At 50.8% G+C, this 16,974-nt stretch overlaps 1 protein-coding gene across 1 annotated transcript in view; it reads right to left on the minus strand.

The window, feature by feature from the left end:
• Window positions 1-3,065: 3,065 nt before the first annotated feature.
• Window positions 3,066-16,974, minus strand: part of dab1b (DAB adaptor protein 1b) — a gene marked incomplete at both ends in the record, with an annotated part of 33,134 nt that continues 19,225 nt past the window's right edge. Inside the window, 10 exons of the mRNA XM_084447162.1 lie at window positions 3,066-3,155; window positions 3,592-3,734; window positions 4,180-4,830; window positions 6,198-6,300; window positions 7,009-7,056; window positions 9,385-9,447; window positions 10,518-10,583; window positions 11,870-11,908; window positions 13,631-13,750; window positions 14,276-14,407. Of these exons, the coding sequence (XP_084303288.1) occupies window positions 3,066-3,155; window positions 3,592-3,734; window positions 4,180-4,830; window positions 6,198-6,300; window positions 7,009-7,056; window positions 9,385-9,447; window positions 10,518-10,583; window positions 11,870-11,908; window positions 13,631-13,750; window positions 14,276-14,407 (1,455 nt within the window). The remainder of the gene's footprint in view (window positions 3,156-3,591; window positions 3,735-4,179; window positions 4,831-6,197; window positions 6,301-7,008; window positions 7,057-9,384; window positions 9,448-10,517; window positions 10,584-11,869; window positions 11,909-13,630; window positions 13,751-14,275; window positions 14,408-16,974) is intronic.

Here is a 16,974-nt window from a genome sequence, read left to right on the forward strand (position 1 = left end):
TACAAAGATGGCCGCGTGTCGGCCATTTTATCTCAATGGACCACAGCTATTACTATGTCCAACCCTTTGTTGTATCAATGACCTGATTACTGTGAACAATGACTGGACGATGGACAGCGACCGGACAACGAAACCTGTACAACTGATAAGGCGTAGAGATGCACTCTTCCTGTTGACCGTATACAGACCCAGATAGCAAGCGGATGTGTAATGATTCTGGGCCATATATGGGCCAGAACTAAGCCACAAGGGCCAGATCTGGCCTGTATATGGCCCAGATCCGCTTGCTATTTGGGTACTGTATATCATATCAGAGTTAACTTATTAATTTGGTTTGTTGGTTGGTTTGTTGGATAAAACCACCCAGATATGTGGAGTGTAGGTCGACATACAGTACAGTTCAATTGAACAATTGAAGCCCACAGATGAATAACCATATGCATCACATTTACAGGTGGGTTACTGTTTTGTAATATCATGTCTTCTGACCTTTACATCAGAGGAGGGTTAAATCATTATCACTACATAAAGACATTGTGTATTTGTAAGTGATGTGTATCATTCGCACAAAACATGATTAGGACGGTCTGTACATCTGTTACTGATCAAGATCTCTCCAAAAAATCAAAAGGGACATATTTGGTTATTCGTCTCTAGGCCTCAACTGAAGGGTGGGGACACCAGCTTGGATGTCAACGATAAAAACGAGGAAACGCAGTGACAAGAGAACGGGGCTTTAAAGAAAGTGTCCCGTGGCGTTTTGTTCACTTCTGCTTGTGAGACGGACCCCCTTACTTCCTAGTTGCTCAACCAGTTCCCAACCAGAGCGCGTCGGTAGCAGGCGTGGCTACGCAGCACAGATTCACACACCGTCTGTCACGAAACCGAACGAAACAGAAGACGAAACGAAACGGTTATCAAAAGAAAAATCGGCAACAGAGGCGCAGCGAACATCCAGACATTAGAAAGGGAGTTGGGTTTGTGAGAGGGGGACCCTGGCCTGCTGATGGACCGGGGGGCTGTGGAGACCGAGGACATCCTATATACAAAATAGACGTTTGGCAAACGAGAACTTGGGTATCGACGCCTCGAAGCCATTTCTGTTACCGCTTATTGACTCCGTGTGATCTCCAAAAGTCACAGTTTACGATAAAATAAAAACTCTGGTTTGGATCTCGTAGCACGGGCAAGTGAGCTGCTAGGGAACAGAACGGCGATCTGGATCCACGGAAGAAGTCTGCTCATGCAAATGGTGAAAGCGGTTGGCGGATCCGTGATGAGGCGCCGTATGGCTTGTGGCAGTTAAGCCCCACCCACAGAACCCTCTGGATAATCTGTAAAAAAAAGTATTTGCTTCCTCCTCTCAGCCATGCTCAGGTATTTGTCCTTGAGTAGCTCCTCCCACTGCTCCATAGGAGTCCCAAAGGGGTCAGAGGTCACTTCCTGGGTGAAAGGCCTTGTGGGATAGGAGGGAAAACGGAGGTGGTCCTTCAGAGCAGTCTGTGTTCCGGTCTCAGGGGGCGAGGAGGCGTGTCTCTGGTGGCGCCTGGTTTTGCCAGTGTTCCCCCACGGGGTCCAAAAAACACGCAGCAGTCCCGCGTGGTCCCGCTGGGAGGAACGCCCCAGACCCCCTCATCCGCACCCTCTCAAGATGTCCTCCTGTCCTCCTCCTCCCAGACCTGCGAAGAGAAACCACATCATTAGACCCAGCCTACTTAGCAGGGTGCATTCATGACCAGTGGCCAGCAGGTGGCAGTGTTGTTCCATTCCGTACAGCACAGAGCCACGAACCCCTCAGCTAAATCAAGGCTCCCCTCCAGTTGGCAGAGGACCATTTAAATACAAGGGCACAGGGACTCAGACACATGAAGAAGCTGCTCGGGTGAGGGAGCACAGAACAGATAGAAAGAGAGAGAGAGAGCGCGTGAGAGAGAGAGAGAGAGAGAGAGGGAGAGAGAGGGAGAGAGAGAGAGAGAGAGAGCAGAACAGTGTGCCAGACATTATTAGACCACTCGATAAAAGAGAAATGTTACCAGAAGATGTCTGAGAGTAATGGCAGTGTCGCGCGAGGTAGTGAGGGAGGAGAGAGAGAGAGAGAGAGAGAGGGAGAGAGAGAGAGATATAAAGAGAGAGAGGAGAGAGAGAGAGAGAGAGAGAGGGCGAGAGAGAGTGCGAGAGATAAAGAGAGAGAGAGAGAAAGAGGTAGTGAGGGAGGAGAGAGAGAGAGAGAGGGAGAGAGAGAGATATATAGAGAGAGAGAGGGAGGGCAAGAGAGAGAGAGAGAGGTAGTGAGGGAGGAGAGAGAGAGCGAGAGAGAGCGAGATATAAAAAGAGAGAGAGGGAGAGGGAGGGAGAGAGAGAGAGAGGGCGAGAGAGAGAGAGAGAGAGAGAGAGAGAGGTAGTGAGGGAGGAGAGAGAGAGAGAGAGAGAGAGAGCAGAACAGTGCGCCAGACATTATTAGACCACTCGATAAAAGAGAAATGTTACCAGAAGATGTCTGAGAGTAATGGCAGTGTCGCGCGAGGTAGTGAGGGAGGAGAGAGAGAGAGAGAGAGAGAGGGAGAGAGAGCGAGATATAAAGAGAGAGAGAGAGGAGAGAGAGAGAGAGAGGGAGGGCGAGAGAGAGTGCAAGAGATAAAGAGAGAGAGAGAGAAAGAGGTAGTGAGGGAGGAGAGAGAGAGAGAGAGGGAGAGAGATATAAAGAGAGAGAGAGGAGAGAGAGAGAGAGAGAGGGCGAGAGAGAGAGGGAGAGAGGGAGAGAGAGGGAGAGAGGGAGAGAGAGAGAGAGATATAAAGAGAGAGAGAGGAGAGAGAGAGAGAGGGAGGGCGAGAGAGAGTGCGAGAGATAAAGAGAGAGAGAGAAAGAGGTAGTGAGGGAGGAGAGAGTGAGAGGGAGAGAGAGAGAGAGAGATATAAAGAGAGAGAGAGAGGGAGGGAGGGAGGGAGAGAGAGGGCGAGAGAGAGAGAGAGAGGTAGTGAGGGAGGAGAGAGAGAGATAAAGAGAGAGATAAGATAAGGGAAGACAGGAAGGAGGAAGGGACCCACCCGAGCCCCCCTGCTGGTCTCTAGCTGTCGCGCTGCTGTCCGACCGCGCCCTGGGTGGGGTCAGTCTGGCCGGCGGGGGGGTGGGGGGGCAGGGCCCCGGGACAGCAGCCCTGGAGGAGGGAGGAGGAGGGAGGAGGGAGGAGGGAAGGAGGGAGGAGGGAGGGAGGAGGGAGCAGAAGCAGAGAATCCGTCAGATACTCCCCAGATAGACGACTTCCTCTATGAGGTCATCCGTCTTTCATCCCTCTAAAGAACATCATGACATCATGAGCTAGTAGTACCATAGATACGGCGTGCTGTAGTTTGCTATGGTTGGATCTTATCTCCATTTTAATAATGGCTACATCAGGTCTAGGCTACACACACACACACACACACACACACACACACATATGGTATCTTATAATCCCGTAAGGGATGGGTCCTCGGACATGACACAAAAATAAATGTTCATTCATTCACACACACACACACACACACACACACACACACACACACACACACACACACACACACACACACACAGGGGAGGGGGGGGGGGCTCACCAGCTCTTCATCCCTGGGACCTGCAGGGCTGGACCGCGTCTCCGTGTCTCCGGGGGAGGGGTGGTCCAGGGAGGGGGGGGTGTCGCAGGCCTGGAGGAGGGGGGCGTCTGAGGAGAAGCTCTGCTGGGGGGTGGAGGTGGACGCTGCGGACGGCCAGAGAGGTCAGGGAGAGGTCAGGGAGAGGTCATGTAGGTCAGGTACATCTGACAGGAGATACGCTAACGCCATTACAACGTCTCTAACAGGTGTGCTCGGCCCTGTTTCTGAGTTAAAGCTGCATGAGGTCACTTTTTTACAGCAAAAATATTCAGGGTTTTCTCCTAATAGTTTATGAATTGGCCTTAGCAAGACCCCCAAAAAATCATTTTCGTGACATGAGACCGCATGAGACCCTGTGAATTAATTCGAATTTCAGTGTACTGGCTAGTAGTAAACAGTAAACAGTTTATCTTATCTTATTTTATCTTACTGCTAGTGTACTGCAGTTCTTATCACGGCCAGAGGGGCCGCCAAAGCGCCTTGTGATCTCCTGCAGCTTTAAATAAATTAAAAACACAGACTGGAGCAGCTAGAGGAGGCGGGGCTTACGGGAGTCCAGGGACGGCGTAGAGGACGTGCCGGGGCTCAGGGTCATCCTGGAGAGGTCGAGGTCGCTGCCGTCCTCCTCCTGAGCGGCGCCGGGCGGCGGCGGGGACAGCAGCTGGCTACAGGCCAGGGCGTCTGGCGCGCTCAGCGGGCCCGGCGTGCCACACCTGCTCGCCACTCCTCCTCCTCCTCCTCCTCCTCCTCCAGGAGCAGCCCCTCCCGGCGCGGAGGAGGGGGGGCCCTCGTAGGGGTCGGCGTCCCCGACGGTCAACGCCTCCCTGGTCAGGCTGAGCTGGCGCTGGAGGAGGCAGCTGGGGTCGGCGGCGGCGTGCTGGGGGCTGCCGATGGCCGAGGCGGGGGCGGAGGAGAGGTCGCAGGACGGGGGGCACACGGCGGTGATGGGCACCAGGCCCTGGAGCATGGCGGCGGCGTGGGCGTGGCCGCCGCCGCCGGGCATGTAGGCGGCCATGGCGGCCCACTGCTGCTGGGTGGCGGGGAAGATGTTGGCCTGGCCCCAGATGACCGGCTGGCCCCCGGGCAGAACCTGGGCCACCTGGAGGGGCCCCGGCACCCCGAAGGCCAGCGTCTGACCCTGGCCCGCGAAGGGCTGCTGGGCCCACTGGGCAGCGTGGACCGCCCCCATGGTCATATAACCTGGAGGATAGGGGGGGAAATAAGGTTATCTCATTACTAATAGATTAGTCTTGCTTAGCCAGACCCCCCTCTCCACACCACACTGAGCCAGCGCTGGAGAAGGTCTGGCTGGACTCTACCATTCGGGGATATGTGGGGGGGGGGGGGGGGGGGGGACGCTATTTCTTTTAAACCAACCACATTCGTCTTGGGCGGAGCGGTTGCTAGGTTGTTGTTGTTGTTGTTGTTGGATTGAATCTGATTTGGACCAGCATATTTTGTCGCCACTGATTGGGCAGTAATAAGCAAATTCATTTATTCAACCCAGAGGGGGAATTGTTAACCTTTACATTTAATGACACCACACTCTCCATGAGAGATACTAGACTACACTCTCCATGAGAGATACTACACTACACTCTCCCTCCAGAGATACTAGACTACACTCTCCCTCCAGAGATACTACACTACACTCTCCATGAGAGATACTAGACTACACTCTCCCTCCAGAGATACTACACTACACTCTCCCTCCAGAGATACTACACTACACTCTCCCTCCAGAGATACTACACTACACTCTCCCTCCAGAGATACTACACTACACTCTCCCTCCAGAGATACTACACTACACTCTCCCTCCAGAGATACTACACTACACTCTCCCTCCAGAGATACTACACTACACTCTCCCTCCAGAGATACTACACTACACTCTCCATGAGAGATACTAGACTACACTCTCCCTCCAGAGATACTACACTACACTCTCCCTCCAGAGATACTACACTACACTCTCCCTCCAGAGATACCACACTACACTCTCCCTCCAGAGATACTACACTACACTCTCCCTCCAGAGATACTAGACTACACTCTCCATGAGAGATACTAGACTACACTCTCCCTCCAGAGATACTAGACTACACTCTCCCTCCAGAGATACTAGACTACACTCTCCCTCCAGAGATACTACACTACACTCTCCCTCCAGAGATACTACACTACACTCTCCCTCCAGAGATACTACACTGCACTCTCCCTCCAGAGATACTACACTACACTCTCCCTCCAGAGATACCACACTACACTCTCCCTCCAGAGATACTACACTACACTCTCCCTCCAGAGATACTACACTACACTCTCCATGAGAGATACTAGACTACACTCTCCATGAGAGATACTACACTACACTCTCCATGAGAGATACTAGACTACACTCTCCCTCCAGAGATACTAGACTACACTCTCCCTCCAGAGATACTAGACTACTCTCCATGGAGAGATACTAGACTACACTCTCCATGGAGCTGGCGATAGTGTAGGCGTCGGGTGGGGTGGGGTTGGGGGGGGTGGGGGGGGGGTTGTTCGGAGGCGGGGCTTACCCGAGGGCACCGAGGTGGGGCTGAAGGGGGCGTACATCTCGGGCGGGGGGTGCTGGCGGTGGCTCCTGCCAGGGTCCAGGGTGTTGGCAGGGGACGGGGGCATCTGTGGGGAACCAGCCAGACGAACACACAGGCCACAGAGTCACAACGTCTCCCAGGATACGGTATAGAGAGACGGGTCGATGACATAAAGGGGTCCCATGCCGTTCAGTACACAACCCTTCAAAAAATTTTACTTTTTTCCTAATCACAAGTTTATATTTCCATGCGTAGACTGGCAGAGATATATCCACCCAGAAAAAATTACATTATTTTATTTTGAATACCACGTTTGGAAAAACACGTGACATTGAATGACATATACGTCATTGACCCAGATACAGTAGATAGATAGATAGATAGATAGATAGATAGACAGACAGATAGATAGATAGATAGATAGATAGATAGATAGATAGACAGATAGATAGATAGATAGATAGATAGATAGATAGATAGATAGATAGATAGATAGATAGATAGATAGATAGATAGATAGATAGATATTGATCGATCGTAGTATAGATAGATACTTTAATGGCATTTCAGCAGTAGAACAATGACAGCATTACACATATAGTATGTATCCTGAATGTACAGTTTGTGTTTGTGATTGTCAGAGACTATAATGTATCGTGGATCTGTACACATTGTACAGCGTAAAGCCGACTTCTTTCAGAGCATAGAATCCCATAATGCAATAAAATGGCCATTACTGCCACGGCAGAAACAGTTTAAATTCGTTGGTGGTGTTTTGTGAAAGGATTCTTACCGAGGGGGGGGTGGACATGTCTCCAAAAAGATCAAAGTGGTTGATATTCTATTAGAAGAGAGGGAGGGGGGGAGGGGAGAGAGAGTGATATTTCATGACAAAAAACAACGTCAGATACTGTATATACAGTACTAAGTCATCAGGACAGATCGGATTAATCTCCCGGTCTGTGGGCTGGGTGGACTGGGGGAGCGAGTCCGTCTATCAACTGAGGGAGGGACACAGAAAGGCGTCCATTAACGATTACCCTCTCCTCTAATCATTATCAGAAAATGGATCTTGAATGAGTCTCTCACAGAGCCCAGTAATTGGGTGAGTAAAAGCCCATTCATTCCAGTAAATCCCAGTCTGATTAGATACTGTTACGTCTGCCACTCACACAAGCCCCTGAAACACTCAGACCATTATTATGCTGATGGCTCCCAGTAGAATATATATTTACTATTATCTGTCTTCTCTTCTCAGTGAATATATGGAAAAAAAACGCTACCCCAGACCACCCAGCCACGACGATGGAGACACCTGACCCCCACGCCGCAAGGCCTGCCGGCGGTCCGTCCCTCTGTTGCTTCCCCCCGGAACACTAGGGAGGAGGGAACATTGGTTCCCGCTCGCTATGGAATGGGTCGGTGGCATGAAATGTATGCGGTGGTCTCTGGAGGCGGGGGGGCCATGCACCAGCGGACGATGATTCACCATCAACAGAAAAACACACAGGACAGGATGTGCATGCTCTGGATGAATAAAACACACGCACGCACAGACACGGAGGAGGAGGAGGGACATGGAGGAGGGCGCAGCAATCGGAGTTGCTGGGACGGGATAATATCGTCTTGTCTTGTTTTGGTGGTGCGGGGGAGGGACATGTTGTTGTTGTTGTTGTTGTTGATTCGGGGGCAGGGTTGGGAGTTGGGAGGTGAGGAGAGGAGACGGGTTCTAGCGGCGCCCCCTGCGGGCGCTGACGCACGCGTCTGGGGAGCTCTGGGCCCGGGTCGCGGCGCTCCGACTGAATGAACAGACAAGCAGTAACACTTAGGGATGTGGAGGCGGAACTACAGCTGGCAGCCGGGGTTGTTTGGGTGAGATAGCGGGGGAGCCGATATCAGCGCGACACGCTGAACTACCGGCGAACAAAGCAGCAAAGAAAAAAAAAAAAAACTCTCTTCTAGGCTGTTTTTTTTTTTATCTCAAAAGTTGTTTCAAAACTTAGTTTTTAATATATTGAGAAAATAGGCTAGAATACAGTAAATGTTTGGTTGATGGTTTGCAAAATGCTAGCCATGGTGGATAGCTCTTCAAATCTGCCATGATGGTGGCGCCCCTGTAGCTCAATGGGGTGGGGCGCGTACCATGTAAAGGCTAGTCCTTACCGCAGAGGCATGGGTTCGAATCCAGCCCATCCCCTTTGCTGCATGTCTTCCCCTCTCTCTCTCTCTCCCTCTCTCTCTCTCTCTTTCTCTCTCTCTCTCTCTCCCATCTTTCCTGTCTGTCCTTACACTGTCCTGTCCAAATACAGCAGAAATGCCTGAAAAAATATCTAAAAAAATAAAATAAAATCTGCCATGATGGAGGTAAATGATGGAGAAATATATTTTCGGTTTGCTCAAGAATCCATCCACCTAGTTGTGTGAACAGTCGAAAATATATTTGCCATTTAGGGATGGTGTTTAAGTCTACCACTTAACATGCAGCTCAACCAAACACACACCGACCCCGCCAACAAACCTCTCGTAGTCACCTCCAAGGAACAGACTGTTCTACTCTGAGATCCTGATTTAGACCCAACTAAGAGAAACATTGCTGACTTCCTCCAATGAATTAGACTTGGTTTCATCCACATGGTGTTCAGATTCGGTGGATTTGGATGTGGATCCGTGACAAATCTGATTGCGGTTGACCCGATTATGCATGACTATTCCCTCTGGAATATGTAGGGGTGGGTCGTATGCCCTCCTCCCTTGTTCTCTGTAAAGCGCATTGTGTTGCCTCTGGGTATGAAATGCGCTATACAAATAAAGCTTTGATTGATTGATTGATTGATTGATGACTGATCTCAACATGTCATCATTTCCCATTTTCTGCAGGATCGCACAAAGTGTTAGCGCCTCCTAACCCAGGCAGTGCATCTGAGGACTCTGCAGAACGACCGCTAGCCTGCCGGCGATGGTCAGCGCTCCAGATCTGCCCTGACGCGTCCGGAGCATGACTCACGTCTGCGTGAGAGGGAGTGCGGCCGGTCCAGACCGCGGGGGTCGTAACACCGGTAGAGGAGGCGAGGTCAGGCAAGGTTTTTTCGCCGAGAGGGACAGAGAGGTTTGTGGGTAGGAGGACGATGGAAAACAAAGAATAAAAGAAACAAAGAAAAAAAACACCTACAGTCATGGGGAAGTGACGTTTGGGGACGTCATAGATCCCTTCCTTCTGCTGACTGGTAGGCACCTGCATCAGCCGTCCAAACGAAGAACACGTGAGTGACACCATTTCACCAAAGCCCAGATAGCAAGCGGATCTGGGCCATATACAGGCCAGATCTGGCCCTTGTGGCTTAGTTCCGACCCATATATGGCCCAGAATTATTACACATCCGCTTGCTATCTGGGAGGCTAGGTATTCAAAAACAAGAACTTGGCAAGAGTCAAATATGCTTTCTGCTGGATCCAGAGCTACTCCATCTCTGTAGAGTGGGCCTGGGAGATTTTGCGTTCCTCTACAGGAAAGCTATGCAAATTCTACAGTTATACTGTATCGAGTCGATTCTACTTAAATGGATATTGATTGTAAACAGTGGCGGGAGATCGCGCACGCTATTCTCCGTCTGTGTCGCGTGTTCAACGAGAGGTTTTCAGCTATGGACGCTGACAAACCCAGAACATCTGCGTTCTCATCTTCGTTTGTAAGCTTTACTCTTATTAATCCATTAACGACAGCCAACGACATCTCTCTCTCTCTCTCTCTCTCTCTCTCTCTCTCTCTCTCTCTCGGTCTCAGCCGGTTGACTTGGCATCTGGCTGCGTTTTCTTCCCCAGTCTATTGATCTGGTTTCATTCGGAGATCAAATGGCATGGTAAGTGATTAATCTCTCTTCATCTTTCATCTTCAGAGAGGAGAGAGGGAGAGAGAGAGAGAGAGAGAGAGAGAGAGGAGGAGGAGGGGAGCCAGATTTAAAAACCACAACTGGTCCCTGATGGGCTGTGTTGTTCCCGTGAACGATCCTAAAGGTCAACGCTGTGGGTCTCCGCTCGCAGACCGCGCCGGGGAAACCGCTCCGCCGCCGTAACCGGCCGTGACGGCGCTCCGTGTCTAGAACATGTGGTCGGATTAGACACCCTGATTCACATATAAGCCTTTTAATTCAGATCTGTAGCGAGACTGACACTTTCATGATGTTTAGAGAGCCCGCTCTTTCATCCGAGAGGAAGTGTTTTAACCAGCAGGCCCGTCCGACAACGTTGAGATCTACTCCGCTAGAGGGACGTGGGAGGGGGAAGGGGCAGGGCTTGGTATTGTACCTGATATACGCTCTCCTCTGATTGGGGGCCTCGGAGGGGCTCGTGTCCAGCCTCAAACACAATGTACTACAACAGAGGTAGGGGGGGCGAGGTACAGAGGAGGGGAGAGAGAGAGAGAGAGAGAGAGAGAGAGAGAGGGAGAGAGAGATGGAACAGAGACAGAGGGAGAGGGGAGAAGAGAGGAAGAGAGATGGAATAGAGAAAGAGACACAGTGGGGAGGGGAAAGAGGAGGTAGGAGAAAGATAGAGAGAGAGAGAAAGGGATGGAGATTGAATAGAGAGAGAGGGAGAGAGGGAGAGAGAGGGGGCAGGAGAAAGAGAGGGATGGAGATGGAATGGAGATGGAGACAGAGAGAGATAGAGAGGGAGAGCAAAAAAGAGAGAGATGAGAAAGAAATGTAGTGACAGGGAGAGAGGAATGGAGAGAGAGAAAGAGAGAGAGAGAGAGAGAGAGAGAGAAAGGGGAGGAGGAAAGAGCACAAGTAATTGATCAGGCAGTTGACAGCACTGTAGAGGATCACGCTCCAACTCTCCACAATCCAGACACACAGAGTCAGAACTTAACCTCCAGACACACAGAGTCAGAACTTAACCTGAGATTCACAAGCATAACTCTGAATGCGTGACATTCACATAAACGCCATTCATATCTGGACCGGCGTTGACGCCACTGTGGCCAGTGTCACATTTATGGATCTCAAGTTAGGCTCTCGGCTCATAGTCATCGGGCTCTTGAAATCAAAACAATCAAAATAATTAAAAACTACAAATGGAATGTTTTGTGCAAAACACGGCAATCAAAGATATAATGGGGCAAAGAATAGTGATGTCATTGAAAGGTTGGGCGTGTCCCACTGAACGCCGGATTCAGAGTAAGGGTTAGTGTTGTCTGTATTCAGTGTGAGCAGAAGAGTAGTCGAGAATCAGCCTTCAGCCACAAGCAAGGAGGGCAAAAGGGTCGGACTACCCGTCCGCCGTCCGTCCGGGGGCATGTCGTTGAGGTCGAATCAAACATCCACACATAACTTAAAATATGGCTGTACGACACTGCATTGGCAATGGGAGGTAGAATGGTTGAACAGAACTGTCTACAGAGATGGTCTAGAGAGAGTGTATTACTGAAATGGTGGAATATCATGAGTTATTAATACCGTTAATTCAAGCGGATCAGTGGAGATATTTACAGTAAGGATTAAATGTTTGGTTTTACTGCTAAAATAACCATGGCCCTGTGTGCACTAGCTTGGAAAGAAGCCACTGCCATCTGCACACACAAGCCGCCGTTCTGTGTGTGTGTGTGTGTGTGTGTGTGTGTGTGTGTGTGTGTGTGTGTGTGTGTGTGATTGAAGTACCTGGTAGACAGGGTCATCCACCTCATCCTCCAGAATGGTCTGCATAACGGTTGGAGAGAAAGCACGTTTAAAGGGATAGTCCAGAATTAGGACCTCATATTCGACCCTTAATGTTGTTGATTGATGGAGAATTCAGCTGGGAACGGCGGGAAGGGACAGCATTTTCAGGCGATTCCATGCTGTCCCTCGTTCGGGGCGTTAGCAGCATGCTAATGCCAGCGCAATCAAACCGAAATGGCTAGCATTCAAAGAAAACTACTTTATAAACGCTTCAAACCAGTAAGGATCGCCAGATAAACTAAACTCCTCATCAAAGTTAGACATATCCCTTTCAAACATGGCCATTGCAACTTGTTGTGTTGATAGTAAGAGAATAGTCCACTCTTTTGTTCATTGTTGTTGTTCGAGACAATAGTGCTGGCTAATTACATATCGTTCCGCCTCCCTATTTGAAAGCCATATAGGTCTGAACAAACAAATGGGTTCAATGATAGTTAGACTTCAAATTATGCTACAAAAACTGAAACGAGCCCCCGACAGACTGTCCTCATATTTCATTTGATATGGGTGCACTGTGGAGTGTTTAAGTGAGTTCCCTTTGAATGCTAGTTAATCTGGTTCTATTGTGCTAGCATTAGCGTGCCGCTAACGCCCGAAACAAGGGACAGCCTGGAATCAGCCGAAAATGATCTCCATCAATCGGCAACATTGAGGGTACTGTAAGTTGACAATGAGGCCCTAGTTCATACAGTATACCATAGGCATGACTGAATTACCTCTGTTATTGGTCAACGCACACAACAACACACACCCTTGTGAACACAACCCAGGTGTACTTCACTTCCTTCATTTGTTATGGTACATTGAAGTGATGCACGCTTATAAAACACCCTTTTCAACGCTAGCAATGAATAAATCACTCACAATACCCTGATGTGCTGTTAATGTGCTGGAAAGACCTGAGGAAAGGCGAACCACGCCGCCAACTGTGTGAACAAACCGTTTATACGAGAGGAGCTGAGAGTGTGGGGATTCGTGTCAAGTGAATGAACAAGCTTCGTTGAGCTTGCTCTTCAAGTGCTGTGGTCTGGCGTTGGGGGAGTGGAGGGGGAGGCTAGAGAGAGATGTGTTCAGCAGCTGCAGGTAGAGCAGGGGGAGGGGGTTTACCTGGTAAACAGCCTGTTCACGCTGCTGCAGGTAGAGCAGGGGGAGGGAGTCTACCTGGTAAACAGCCTGTTCACACTGCTGCAGGTAGAGCAGGGGGAGGGGGTTTACCTGGTAAACAGCCTGTTCACACTGCTGCAGGTAGAGCAGGGGGAGGGGGTTTACCTGGTAAACAGCCTGTATACACCGCTGCAGGTAGAGCAGGGGGAGGGGGTTTACCTGGTAAACAGCCTGTTCACGCTGCTGCAGGTAGAGCAGAGGGAGGGAGTCTACCTGGTAAACAGCCTGTTCACGCTGCTGCAGGTAGAGCAGAGGGAGGGAGTCTACCTGGTAAACAGCCTGTTCACACTGCTGCAGGTAGAGCAGGGGGAGGGAGTCTACCTGGTAAACAGCCTGTTCACACTGCTGCAGGTAGAGCAGGGGGAGGGAGTCTTCCTGGTAAACAGCCTGTTCACACTGCTGCAGGTAAAGCAGGGGGAGGGAGTCTACCTGGTAAACAGCCTGTTCACACTGCTGCAGGTAAAGCAGGGGGAGGGAGTCTACCTGGTAAACAGCCTGTTCACACCGCTGCAGGTAGAGCAGGGGGAGGGAGTCTACCTGGTAAACAGCCTGTTCACACTGCTTGTCCTTCTGGGCCTTCTTCTCCATCTCCTCGCGCTGCTTGATGTCGTAGATGAGGGTGAAGAGGTCACGGAGGTCAACGATGAGAGGCTCCGCCTGCCGGGACACCAGGGAGGAAGAGGAGTTGAGGAGGTCGGAGAAGGGAGAGGGGGAGGAAGAGGAGAAGGAGAAGGGAGAAGAGGAGGAAGAGGAGGTGAGGAGGAGGAAGAGGAGGAGGAGGAAGAGGAGAAGGAGAAGAGAGAAGAGGAGGAAGAGGAGGTGAAGAAGAGGAGGTGAGGAGGAGGAGGAGGAGAGAGAAGAGGAGGAAGAGGAGGTGAGGAGGAGGAAGAGGAGGAGGAGGAAGAGGAGAAGGAGAAGAGGAGGAGAAAGAGGAGGAGGAGGAAGAGGAGAAGGGAGAAAAGGAGGAGGAGTAGGAGGAGGAGAAGAAGGAGAAAGGAGAGGAGGAGTAAGAGGAGGATGGGAGAGAAGGAGGAGGAGGTGAAGGGGGGAGGTAGGGAGAACATCCACAGCTGTATCCTTCCTGATGCTCTTCATCTTTGATTGATCTGAACAGCTGCTGCTCAATTTCCTGGCACTATGGCGATTGTTACTCCGGCGATCAGCCGTCCGCGTGCAACTCACCGATTGGCCGGTCTTGATGGCGACGAAGCGGTGGTTTCCCTCTTTCCCGCAGACGTAGCCGAAGGCGCGCTGGTCCCTGGTGTCCTTGGCGATGTAGGAGATCTCGTGCACGGAGTGCTGGTGCAGGAGAACCTGGACCCAGGAGAGGAGGACAAGATGGACACATGAGGAGGAGGACAAGATGGACACATGAAGAGGAGGACAAGATGGACACATGAGGAGGAGGACAAGATGGACACATGAAGAGGATGACAAGATGGACACATGAAGAGGAGGACAAGATGGACACATGATGAGGAGGACAAGTTGGACACAGAGAGGAGGACAAGTTGGACACATAGAGAGGAGGACAAGATGGACACATGAAGAGGAGGACAAGATGGACACATGAAGAGGAGGACAAGTTGGACACATAGAGAGGAGGACAAGTTGGACACAGAGAGGAAGACAAGATGGACACATGGAGAGGAGGACAAGTTGGACACATGGAGTGGACAAGTTGGACACATAGAGAGGAGGACAAGTTGGACACATGGAGAGGAGGACAAGTTGGACACATGAAGAGGAGGACAAGATGGACACATAGAGAGGACAAGATGGACACATGAAGAGAGGGACAAGTTGGACACATAGAGAGGAGGACAAGTTGGACACATAGAGAGGAGGACAAGTTGGACACATAGAGAGGACAAGTTGGACACATGGAGAGGAGGACAAGTTAGACACATGGGGTGCGGCACGTAGCTCTGGAGGTAGAGCAGCCGGTTGGGGATCGTAAGGTCCCTGGTTTGATCCCAGCTTCCGGAGTGTTCCGAAGTGTCCTTGAGCAAGACACTGAACCCCAAAATCGCTCACGTGCGGCACGGTGGCGCAGTACCTAGTACTGTCCCCTCACAGCAAGAAGGTCTCCGGGCCTTTCTGTGCAGAGTTTGCATGTTCTCCCTGCGTTCGCAAGGACTTCCACCATGAAGAACCCAATATGAAAAACATGCAGAAGAACAGACCGCTAACGCTGCCCGTCCCTGGGGAAGACGGACAGGAGCGCTTGGTTGGCCTCAGGGCGCGTCCCCTGAACCCTGCCTACTGTCTGCTCCCAGCAGCCCTCGGGGGAAGGACGTCAGGATGGGTTCAGAGCAGAGAGGAGTTTCATCGGTGGATGCTCCAGCCGTTATGACGAATAAAGATGTTTGGGTTCGTACTGTAAATGCACTCTGAGAATCTCCTCTTATCACAGTGTTCTTAGCATGAGTCCAGACATTCGAATCCACCCATTAAAAGCTTGCTGATTCAACGGAGTGTAACGAGTTGACAATTCTGTCTATTAGGCTAGAGCTAGCTCTGGTTCCAACGTCATAGAGCGCTCTGAAATCAGTTAATTTACAAACCGTCAGATCGCTCAGACAAACGGTCTTTTCAGTCGGAGCACCCGGCGCGCTCTGAGTTCTCCCAGAAGGCGACCGGGGACGCTCGGGGCGCTCTGAGTTCCAGACGAACCGCCCGAGAGCACTCCGAGGGCGCTCCGAGGGCATTTACGAACGCACCCATGGTCACACACAGGAAGAAGCGACCTGCTCCGGGGGGGTGGCAAACAGGAAACGCTCCCCCGTGAACTCTTCGAAGGATCGGAAGGAGGATGTTGAGAGAAATGAATCCGGTTATAATAAAATAGAACACAACCAAATGCATCAGTGTGTCATTTTGCTTCTATTAAATCAAACGGATGCAGCAAGGCAGGAAAAGGGAGGGTTTATTTACAGTCGTCTCTTGTTGACGGAGACCCGACTTGACAAGCCTCTGTTTCAATTCCTTCACTCCTGATTTCTAGCTTTCACGTCTCAGTGGGACACAAGATGGAGCAAATTTACTGCATGATCAAATCAAAGAAGCGAGTAACTGACTGATGCATTTCTGCATAATAGGTTTCCCTAGGGAGGGCCAGGGAGGAGGAGGGGGGGGGGAGGGGGGCGTTGGGTGCTGCTCATATGTGAGACGATGCATCGCTAACCGAGCCTGGTAGACCCACGGTCATCCCCAAGACCCGGGTCAAAAGTACAGTTAACATACTGTACACACACACACACACACACAATTAGGTTGAATGGCTCTGATATCGGCCCAACCCACCTGCTGGTTCCTTAATAGTGTTGATAAGCGGTAGCTCCTCTGGGAGGAGCAGCGGGGAGATTAGCACGGTCGTACTCAGTAGGGTGGCGCGTTAAGAACCAACGCTCAGAACCCCGAGAGTAACGCTGAAGAATGTGGGGGATCCGGTGTGTTCCGCACATCTGGTTTACGACAGGCTAACAGCAGCTTGACGAGAGATCTTTTAACATTCTCTGTGAATGCTCGGTGTACATTCTGCGTTTACATAATCCCCCCATTTCACCACAGTGGTTGTTGTGAGGTATCATGTGAGGAGATTAGGGATTAAAAAGATGATACTGGTGACTGACAGACCAGCCCAGCTCTGCACTTCGCAGGTTTGGTTTGAGAACTTCCCCTTATTTCAAGAGGAAGTAATCATTTATCATTCTTTTTTTTATGGGGGGGGGGGGGGGGGGGGCACAGTATTGTGTTAATAAATTATTTAATGATATTTGATGTGGAGCTTGGGGCAAATTAGCTAGTTAGCGATGAAGATCATTAGGAGTGGAATTGGGCGCTAATTAGCGGTTAGACTTGGCTATCGGAGAGGGTCT

Source organism: Borostomias antarcticus, assembly GCF_949987555.1.
Source record: "Borostomias antarcticus genome assembly, chromosome: 12".
NCBI classification, from domain to species: domain Eukaryota; kingdom Metazoa; phylum Chordata; class Actinopteri; order Stomiiformes; family Stomiidae; genus Borostomias; species Borostomias antarcticus.